The sequence below is a fragment of the Maniola jurtina genome, chromosome 24 (genome assembly GCF_905333055.1).
Source record: "Maniola jurtina chromosome 24, ilManJurt1.1, whole genome shotgun sequence".
Taxonomy (NCBI): domain Eukaryota; kingdom Metazoa; phylum Arthropoda; class Insecta; order Lepidoptera; family Nymphalidae; genus Maniola; species Maniola jurtina.
In genome coordinates this window covers 9,403,901-9,414,943 of record NC_060052.1, presented here as the reverse complement: position 1 = coordinate 9,414,943, position 11,043 = coordinate 9,403,901, and the positions used below count along the sequence as shown (strand labels likewise).

Sequence of the window (11,043 nt, the reverse complement as noted above, 5' to 3'; positions counted from 1 at the left end):
ATTTTTCACACCACCTCTACTCCAATTCCGATAATAGAACCTGGGACGTCACCGGCCAAGCCACGGTCGGAGTCTTCCTTGCTGCGTATCAGAGCGCAGCTGAGAGCAGCGGCTGCAGCCGAGATAGAATGCAGTGTCCGGCAAGCCGAGGAGCCGGCAGATGAGGCAAGGGATGACTCCTTCATGTCGGATCTGTCAGCCGTCGGTGGAGGGGCGCTGCATGACATGCCTCGCCTTGCTAATACTCTCCTTCAGAAAACAAAAACCAGGCTGGAGGAGAGTAGAAACTTGCATAGAGACATCAGGGAGGATGTCATTAGCGGCTTGCACGGCCTCCAAGAAATGATCTTGCGCTTGGCAGACTCTCGTAACCGACATATTGCTGAAAAAGAAAAACAGCGGGCCGGATACGAGCGACGGCTAGCGCAAATGGAGGCCAAGCACGGTGCCTCACTCCTGGAAGTAGACAAAAGACATCTGGAGCTGATGGCTGAGGCTAAGCTCAAAATAGAGCACACGTTTAAAGAAGTCGAGGCAGTCAGACACTTGGTTTATGAGTTACAGGACCAGGTAAAGAAATATAGTGTGGGAACCGACCCAACGGCGCCATGCCCCGTCCTGGAGATGCGCAGGGTCCAAGAGGACATAGCAGCACTAAGATTGGACGTGGGAACGCTCACTATGACCCTTGAGGAGAATAAGGTGCAAGAACCAAGGGTCACTGAGCAACCGCAAGGAGCACCGTGGGCCCAGAAAACATTTGCAACAATATTGAAAACACCTAAGCCGTCGACGCAGCCAGGGCCGAATTTCCCTCTGCTGGTGGAGTCCGCCGACCCCCGGGATACCAGTGAGGACGTAGTTAAAGCAATTAAATCAAGCGTAGACGTCATTGGACTAGGGGTTGGGGTCAGCTCCATCAGGAGACGGAAAAACCAAAAAGTGGTCCTGACCTGCGACTCAGCTGAAGGCAGGTCTAAGCTGCAAACAGCGCTGAAAGACGCCTCTCAAAAGTTAACTGTGGCGCAAATTACAACCAAACGCCCGCTCCTAAGGCTTCCAGGGGTCATTAACGACACTTCGGATGCACAGGTGGTGGAAGCGATCATGAGGCAAAATACAGGGACTCTGGGGGAAGCAGTGTTGCTGAATGAAAATATCAAAGTAGTGAGGAGAACTAAAGGGAGAACCAAAGACATTAGTAATGTCATAATCGAGGTCTCCCCTGGTCTCTATAAAACTCTCCTGGACATGAGATTGAGAATTGGCTATCAGGTGATTGTAGCACAAGACCAATCACCGATAGTCCAGTGCTACAAGTGCATGGGCTTTGGGCACTTTTCGAAGGAGTGCCGGGGTGAGGAGTCGTGCGGACATTGCGCGGGAAGTCACGACACGCGGCACTGTCCGAGAAGGGCGGAAACCCCTATTTGCATAAACTGCTCAAACAAAGGGGAAAAGCCAGAGACCTGCACCCACGGAGCTTATAGTCAAAGCTGCCCGGAATGGCAGAAATGGGACCGAATAGCTAGAAGTTCGGTCTCATATTGCTGATACGGGCAGCCAGGACAATAACGAGGGAGTATTAGACTCACAGCTCTCAGAACCTCAGAGCCCTAGCTCTACTACTAGGGGAATTGATCAACTAAAAGTAGCGCAAATAAACTTGGGCAGGGGATATGCTGCCCAAAAAGAATGCCTTCAAGCTGCTTACGACCTCCAAATCGCTATTTTATTAGTTCAAGAACCGTATGTGGGCTCGGACGCACAAATTAAATGTAACTGCAGAGTTATCCAGAAAGACACCATGGACCGATCCAAACCAGTTAAGTCGGCAGTTCTTGTCACTGACCGTAGCTTACACTTAATCGTGAATCCAGAATTAATTACGGAGAATATTGTGGCATGCAAGGCTAGGGTTAACGGTGTCCTGGTAGGCTTTGTCTCCGTCTATCTAGAAAAAGATGCGGACATTGATATGGACCTAGACTTCATCGCGACAGTGGTCAATAACCTCGGTACGCCGAATATCATCATCGGTGGCGATATCAATGCTAGGAGTCCCTGGTGGGGCTGTGAGGAGGAAGACGCTAGGGGCTCTGCTGTGATCCAATCTCTAGCTCGCTTCAACCTGACTGTCTTAAATGAAGGCAATGAACCAACCTTCTTTGCGATCAGAAACAACCGAATATACAGTAGCATAGTGGACGTGACCTTTGCGAGCCATGAACTACTACACAAAGTCAATAATTGGCATGTCGATTTACAAATGGTCACGCTATCTGACCATAGAGGCATCCAATTCAATCTGACCTTTGACAGAAACAAGTCCGGTAAGGCCCAAAGGAATTCTACCAGAAGATACAACACATCTAAAGCGGACTGGGGAGCGTTCACTGCTGCCTTGAATTCTCAACTGGCTGAAGGATCAATTAACATTGAAAATATTCAAAGGATACAAACTACGGCTGAACTGGAGGACCTAGTCTCTATCTACGTAAATAGTATTGAAAAGGCCTGTGAGATGACTATCCCCAGGATTTCAGCCAGTGTAAAATTAGGTAAGAGTGAATGGTGGACACCAGCGCTCACGTATAAAAAAGCAGAAGTTCTAAGGAGGAGGCGAAAGATCTCCAAATCAAATCCACGAAGGAGACCTTTTGTAGTGGATGAGTATCTTACAGCCCTGGCGGAATACAAGGAACAGATCCTGAATACAATAACCAGCAGCTGGAAGAATTTTTGTACTCGTCAGCACAAGGATACCATGTGGCAGAACATCTATCGTATACTCAAAAAGGATAGTAAGCACAGTGAAGATAAATTGCTGAGATCTCCTACAACAGATACAATTTTGGACCCCCAACAGTCTGCGGATTTGCTAGCAGAAACTTTCTACCCACTTGATGATGCCTCTTCAGATACGACCGTGCAAAGTTCACTTAGAAATAAGGTAAAACAGCAGATTCAGGGGATTATAGAAAACGGACAGAAGTGCATTATCAATTTCACTGCAGAAGAGGTAGAGGGTGTTCTGATGGATATGAGTCCCAAGAAGGCCCCAGGAGAGGATGGACTCACGGCCGATATTTGTATTAAAGCATATCAGGCGTGTCCAAAGGAGCTCCTAGCAATTTACAATAGGTGTCTCCATCTACACTGTTTTCCAAAAATCTGGAAGAGAGCCATAATCAAGATAATCCCTAAACCCCAAAAAGAGGATTATGCATCCCCCAAAGCTTATCGACCCATAGGCCTACTCCCAATTCTGGGCAAGGTACTGGAGAAAATGATGGTAAACCGCCTCCTTTGGCAACTTGGAAAGGAAGAGGCCCTGAATAAGCAGCAATATGGCTTCATGCCTGGAAAAAGTACGGAGGACGCCCTTTATGACGCAGTACAAGTTGTGGAAAGTGCCTATTACAATAAAAAGATATCAACCCTGGTGTCATTAGACATAGAAGGCGCGTTTGACAATGCCTGGTGGCCAGCTATCTTGAATCAGTTGATTAAGAAGAAGGTGGACCAGTCCCTCATCCTCCTAATAGCTAACTACCTTTCGTCCAGAGAAATAAGCATTAAATATGCAGGAGCTCTAGCATGCAGAACAACAAATAAAGGTTGCATCCAAGGTTCTACGTGCGGCCCCATCTTTTGGAACATTCTCTTGGACAGTCTATTGGAAGAGACGGCTGGTCACGGAGTGCATGTGCAGGCATATGCCGATGACATCCTAATAATAAGCAACGCAAAGGACGGGGAGTCCATAGAAAAACTTCTGAACGACGTACTAGCCAGGATAAATATGTGGGGAAAGAACAATAAACTTAGATTCGCCCCTCATAAGACCCAAATCATGACGGTTACCAGGAAGTTAAAATACAAGGTACCTAAGGTAAAAATGGATGGTTTTGAACTACAAGAAACTGACACATTACGAGTACTTGGACTTACGCTGGATAAAAACCTAAATTATGTACAACACATAAAGGAAGTGACGGCCAAGTCCATAAAATTGTACAAAAAGGTTTCCAGAACAGCACGTGCACATTGGGGTTTAAGTCCGGAGATCCTCAAGACAATTTATATATCAGTTGTGGAACCAACTATGCTGTACGCAGCTAATGTATGGGCTGGGAAGAGCCAGACGGCCCAGGTGAAAGTGCTTCTCGATCGTGTTACAAGGACGTTTGGTATAACTATATGCAAAGCACATCGAACACTTTCCTTGGAATCCAGCGCTATACTAGCTGGTATATTGCCTTTGGATCTGAGAGCGGTTGAGAGGTCTACATTATACAGAGTCAGAAAAACAGGAAAGGAATTGGATCTACTGCCAGGTCGGGAAGCTGAAATTACCATAAGCCCATACGACCTTCCACATCCAGCGAAAAGACGGAGCATTAATTATGGACTGGTAGAGGACCGACAGGACCTGGAGAAGCTTCTGCAGTTGAAAATGCCCATAATTTACACAGACGGCAGCAAAATCGAAGGGAAGGTTGGGGCAGCCCTATCCTGTACCATTGAGGACAAGGAAATTCTTCAGAAAAAGTTGCCGCTGGCAAGCTACTGCTCCGTATATCAAGCTGAAGCAGTAGCGCTGCGCGAAGCGGTTAAGACAATGGTAAAGGATAGAAGATTCAGAAAAGCATTCATTTTGTCGGACTCTAGAGCCACTCTGGACAGCCTTCGGAACCCCTCAGCCCTACATCCAATCATTGCGGAAATAAAAGACCTTATAAGTAAGTTGAATGAGATGGAAGGGGAGGCACAGTTCTTTTGGGTGAAAGCACACATAGGAATAGTAGGAAACGAAAGAGCAGATGAGCTTGCCAAATTGGCGGCTACAAGCTGCAAAACTGTTCCTGTGTGTGACAGATTCCCTGTGTCCTTCGCCAAGCGTCTCATCAGGGACTCCACGCTCGACACTTGGCAGGCAAGATATGCCGAGTCGAACAAAGGAGCCACAACGAAGAAGTTCTTGCCTGACGTGAGACGGGCCTACAGGATAATCCGTTCGCTTAAGTTAGACAATAAAGTTGCTCAGTTATTCTCGGGGCACGGAGGTTTTCGAGCGTACCTACATAGATTTAAACTGGCACCTGATCCATTCTGCAACTGTGATGGAGAAACTCCACAGACAGTAGAGCACGTCATACTTGAATGCCCTAAATTTTTGAGGGACAGGTACGACTGTGAATGCAGGATGGACCAGGTGATTGCACTGAGTAACCTGGAAGAGTTACTAAGCGACAAGAACCACCGTGGCGTTTTTCTCGCATTTGCCTTGGAAGTGGTGAAGAGCACTGCGAGAGCTAATGGTTCAACGTCAGCTTAGGGCTACTGGTAGATTTGAAATGTAATTGTGGAGCTGAGGTTAAGTTAAGTATAGTGATGTGGGCGCAATATAATATATAGTGTATCTGTATTATGTATGTAAAATATATATATTATGTATGTTAAAAAAAAAAAAAAAAAAAAAAATGTATATATGTATATATATTAAATCATAGGTTTAAATTTTAAAATAGTAGTAGTAAAATATGGTTGCAAAGTTGTTGCATAACTCATAGCAACAGGTAAGTGGGCCGCTGGTGGTTTTAGTGGGTAGTTCAGTTTCTGGGAGTCCCACATACCCGGCCGGGACTTGCATCCTCCTCTTAAGACGATGCAGGTCTCGACAGGGATGCGTAAATGCATTTCCACCAGCGGGATATAAAAAAAAAAAAAAAAAAAAAAAAAAAAAAAAAAAACCTAACCTAACCTAACCTAACCTAACCTAACCTAACCTAACCTAACCTAACCTAACCTAACCTAACCTAACCTAACCTAACCTAACCTAACCTAACCTAACCTAACCTAACCTAACCTAACCTAACCTAACCTAACCTAACCTAACCTAACCTAACCTAACCTAACCTAACCTAACCTAACCTAACCTAACCTAACCTAACCTAACCTAACCTAACCTAACCTAACCTAACCTAACCTAACCTAACCTAACCTAACCTAACCTAACCTAACCTAACCTAACCTAACCTAACCTAACCTAACCTAACCTAACCTAACCTAACCTAACCTAACCTAACCTAACCTAACCTAACCTAACCTAACCTAACCTAACCTAACCTAACCTAACCTAACCTAACCTAACCTAACCTAACCTAACCTAACCTAACCTAACCTAACCTAACCTAACCTAACCTAACCTAACCTAACCTAACCTAACCTAACCTAACCTAACCTAACCTAACCTAACCTAACCTAACCTAACCTAACCTAACCTAACCTAACCTAACCTAACCTAACCTAACCTAACCTAACCTAACCTAACCTAACCTAACCTAACCTAACCTAACCTAACCTAACCTAACCTAACCTAACCTAACCTAACCTAACCTAACCTAACCTAACCTAACCTAACCTAACCTAACCTAACCTAACCTAACCTAACCTAACCTAACCTAACCTAACCTAACCTAACCTAACCTAACCTAACCTAACCTAACCTAACCTAACCTAACCTAACCTAACCTGACCTAACCTAACCTAACCTAACCTAACCTAACCTAACCTAACCTAACCTAACCTAACCTAACCTAACCTAACCTAACCTAACCTAACCTAACCTAACCTAACCTAACCTAACCTAACCTAACCTAACCTAACCTAACCTAACCTAACCTAACCTAACCTAACCTAACCTAACCTAACCTAACCTAACCTAACCTAACACTTCACTTCATCTCCTCCTCCTCCAGGCGAATCTCCAGAGAAAGAAATTGGCGTTCACAGAGCTGCTACTCGAGTCGGGGAAATGCGGGGCGCACATAGCGCTAGTACAGGAGCCATATGTTGGTAGAGAAGGCAGGGTCTCGGGTCGGAGCGGGATCAGGGTCTTCCAGAACGTTGACAACGGGGAGGGTACGGTAAAGGCTGCAGTAATTGTTTTTAATGCGGACCTCCACGTCATACAGTACCCAAAACTCACCACGAACAACATCGCGGTGGTGGGGATCCGAACCAGCGCCTGGGAGATAGCCCTGGTATCGCTCTACTTCGAGCCTGACCTAGAGATGGACCTCTACCTGGCGCACCTCCGCAAAATCCGGCTTGAGTTGGGAGCACAAAAATGGATAGTCGCGGGTGACTGCAATGCCAAAAACATTTGGTGGGGTAGTCCCGTGACGGATCGCCGGGGAGTCTACCTGGCGCACCTCCGCAAAATCCGGCTTGAGTTGGGAGCACAAAAATGGATAGTCGCGGGTGACTGCAATGCCAAAAACATTTGGTGGGGTAGTCCCGTGACGGATCGCCGGGGAGAAGAACTGCATGGGACTCTGGAGGACCTGGGTCTTGTTATCCTTAACAAAGGGGAAATTCCCACGTTTGACGTCGTAAGAGGTGAGCGAAGATACACCAGCTTCGTCGATATCACAACGGCGTCACCCGACCTCCTGGACCTGGTGGACGGCTGGCGCGTGCGCGAAGACTTAACTACCTCGGACCACAACGGCATATCGTTTAAGTTACACCTAAAACGCACAAGACACAACTATATCAAGCACACAACACGATCATATAACACACGGAAAGCCAATTGGACCCAGTTTCGTGAGAAACTGGGTCAAATTTTGCAATCCCAAAACATTACAGTCACAAACATCCAAGACACTATCACAGCTACACAATTAGATTACATCATACACAAACCTGAGGAGCTGTCGACGCTGAAGCGCGAGGTGGCCACCAGGAAGAGGAGGATCCGGTGTGCGGCACCGATTCGACGGTCGAAAGTGGTCGAAGAATACCTGGAGGCCAGGACAAAGTACGAGACCAAAGAAAAAGAGGCTCAAACTAGGTCCTGGAAGGAATTTTGCGGGAAACAGGACCGAGAGTCTCTCTGGGGGGGTATATATAGGGTGTTGGGCAGGACGGCCAAGCGGGAGGAAGATCCACCGCTGGTGGTAGAAAACACGGAAATTGATGCCAAGAGCTCCGCCCGACTTATGGCCGAGACCTTTTACCCCAAGGACTCCGAAGAGCAAGACTCCGAGGAGCACCGACGGGTGAGGGCCCTGGCGGAGCTCACGGATAGCGAGACTTCCTCGGACCAGGGGGACCCCCCTTTCACTCATTTAGAGTTAAAGCTGGCGAGTCGTTCTTTCGACCCGAAGAAAGCCCCTGGAGCGGACGGCTTCACCGCCGACATATGCCTGCATGCGATAAACCTCAACCCGGACCTCTTCTTGTGCCTTTTCAACCGGTGCCTGGCAATCCACCACTTTCCCGGAGCCTGGAAGGAGGCCACAGTAATCTTCCTTCGGAAGCCCGGAAAGGCCACCTACACGACCCCAAAATCGTATCGTCCTATAGGCCTCCTTCCGGTACTTGGAAAGGTCTTGGAAAAGATGCTTGTCACTAGACTACAATTTCATATAGCGCCTAGGCTTAGCACACGCCAATTTGGCTTCATGCCCCAACGGAGCACCGAAGACGCCCTCTACACCTTAGTGAAACATATCAGACATAAACTAGAAAGCAAGAAGATTGTCGTTCTGATATCACTGGATATAGAGGGCGCATTTGATAACGCTTGGTGGCCCAAAATAAAGGTCAGGCTGGCGGAGGAAAAATGCCCCATAAACATCCGACGGCTTTTGAGCAGCTATCTAAATGACAGGAGCGTCAAAGTCAGGTACTGTGGGGAGGAGTACGCAATAGCTACCGAGAAGGGTTGCGTGCAGGGATCTATTGGCGGACCAATATTATGGAACTTACTTTTAGACCCACTGCTCCGGGACTTGGAAACTAGTGGCGCGTACGTGCAGGCATTCGCTGACGATGTGGTGTTGGTGTTCGAGGGCGACACGGCCCTCGAAATCGAACGGCAGGCCAACGCCGCCCTTGAACGTGTGAGAATGTGGGGAGCGGCAAATAAACTTCGATTTGCGCCTCATAAGACCAATGCAATGGTTATGACGCGCAAATTGAAGTACGACGACCCGCGTCTACGCATGGGCGGGGTCGACGTTGCCTTGTCGAACGAAATCAAACTGTTGGGTGTTGTCATTAACCGAAAACTCACATTCAACGCCCACGTCGCGAGTGTCTGCAAGCGCGCGGTAGCCTTCTACCATCAGTTGGCACGAGCAGCTAAGGTCAGCTGGGGTCTCCACCCCGAAGTAATCCGTACTATCTATGTAGCGGTGGTCGAACCTGTAGTTCTGTATGCCGCCAGCGTATGGGCGCCTGCTGTGGACAGGCTCGGAATCCGGAAGCAGCTGAATGTGGTCCAGCGAGGCTTCGCACAGAAGCTCTGTAGGGCATATCGCACTGTCTCCCTGAATGCGGCCCTGTTGCTCGCTGGGATACTCCCACTCGACCTTCGCGTCCGCGAAGCCGCGGCGCTGTATGAGGCGAGGAAGGGGGTGCCCCAGCGAGAGATAGGGGATCGGGAGGTAGAGCGAATGTCCTCGGCCCTTCGGTCACCGCATCCCGCCAGTCATCTCGACCTCGAGTTCAAGTGCCTGATGGACCAGGAGCAACTTATGGCCAATAATGACAATGACTTCAATATCTATACGGACGGTAGCAAGATTGAGGGCAAGGTGGGGGCGGCGCTATCCATATGGAGTGACGCCGCCGAAACCAAAGCCCTCAAGCTTGCGTTACCGTCTTACTGCACGGTCTACCAGGCGGAGCTTCTGGCGATATGCCGGGCGGCACGGATGGCCGCAGCAAACTTGGCCGGATCTGTCGGAATTTACTCCGATTCATTGTCAGCATTGCAGACGCTGCAAAATCCAAAGGCTCTCCACCCCCTGGCGGTAGAAGCGCGAGGGTTCCTGCGAGACGCTTTGCTCCAGAACAAACGTATAAGCTTGTTCTGGATCAAAGCCCATGCAGGACTGGAGGGGAATGAGCGTGCCGACAATCTGGCCAAGGAGGCTGCTCTGAAGTCTAAACGCAAATTTGACTACGACAGCTGCCCCGTCTCATTCATCAAGCGGAGCATTCGTATGCGATCGCTTGATGAATGGAACGACCGGTACCGAGCCGGTGAAACGGCCGGCGTCACCAAAATATTTCTTCCTGATGCGGTGGCGGCCTACAGAGTTGTAAGTAAAATGGAGGTGGACGGACTCGTCACCCAGGTGTTGACGGGGCACGGCGGATTCTCCGAGTACTTGCATCGCTTCAAGTGCAAGGAGAGTCCGTCCTGCATCTGCGACCCCGGGGTGTCCGAGTCTGTTCCCCATCTCCTGTTTGACTGTCCAGTTCATGCGTATAAACGAATGAAGCTGGAACAAGAGATCGAAATTCAACTGTCGATAGGTAATATTGCGGATATCATACACGATAATAAAAAAAGGGATGTTTTCTTTAAATATTGTAAAGATATATGCATAGAAGTAAATAAGCGAAACAGTAACCTGATTGGGAACAGAGCGGACTAATGTAGACACAGTGTTTCTTGTATATTATTGAATATAGTAACCAACATGTGTAAAAATTAGATCCGCTCTGTCCCCAATATCGTATTGTTAATTATTCATCATAAAATAGTATATATAAATAATAGTATATATAAATAGATGTAAATAGATATAAGAATGTAATTAGATTTGTGTAATAAAGAAATAAAATAAAAATAAAAGAAAAGAAAACACCCCCGAAAGTAGAAAGATGGATAGGAAGGGAACCCACCCATCGAGTGAAAGAAGACGCATGAAAGAAAGATCTAGTATGAAGAATGAAAGTACGAGCAGAATGTTAGCGAGAACTGGAATGAAAGAGTAGCCAAAAACAGAAAAGCAGTCACAGTCTCTGATAACGTCAGAGGTCAATGTATTTTAAAAAAAAAAAAAAAAAAAAAAAAAAAAAAAAAAAAAAAAAAAAAAAAAAAAAAAAAAACCTAACCTAACCTAACCTAACCTAACCTAACCTAACCTAACCTAACCTAACCTAACCTAACCTAACCTAACCTAACCTAACCTAACCTAACCTAACCTAACCTAACCTAACCTAACCTAACCG

The 11,043-nt window shown here is 47.2% G+C and overlaps 1 protein-coding gene across 1 annotated transcript in view; it reads left to right on the top strand.

The window, feature by feature from the left end:
* LOC123877532 overlaps nucleotides 1-1,554 on the top strand; it is a 1,956-nt gene extending 402 nt beyond the window's left edge. The window contains exon 1 of the mRNA XM_045924335.1: nucleotides 1-1,554. This exon is cut by the window's left edge and continues 402 nt beyond it. Coding sequence (XP_045780291.1) covers nucleotides 1-1,554 — 1,554 coding nt within the window.
* Nucleotides 1,555-11,043: the final 9,489 nt, after the last annotated feature.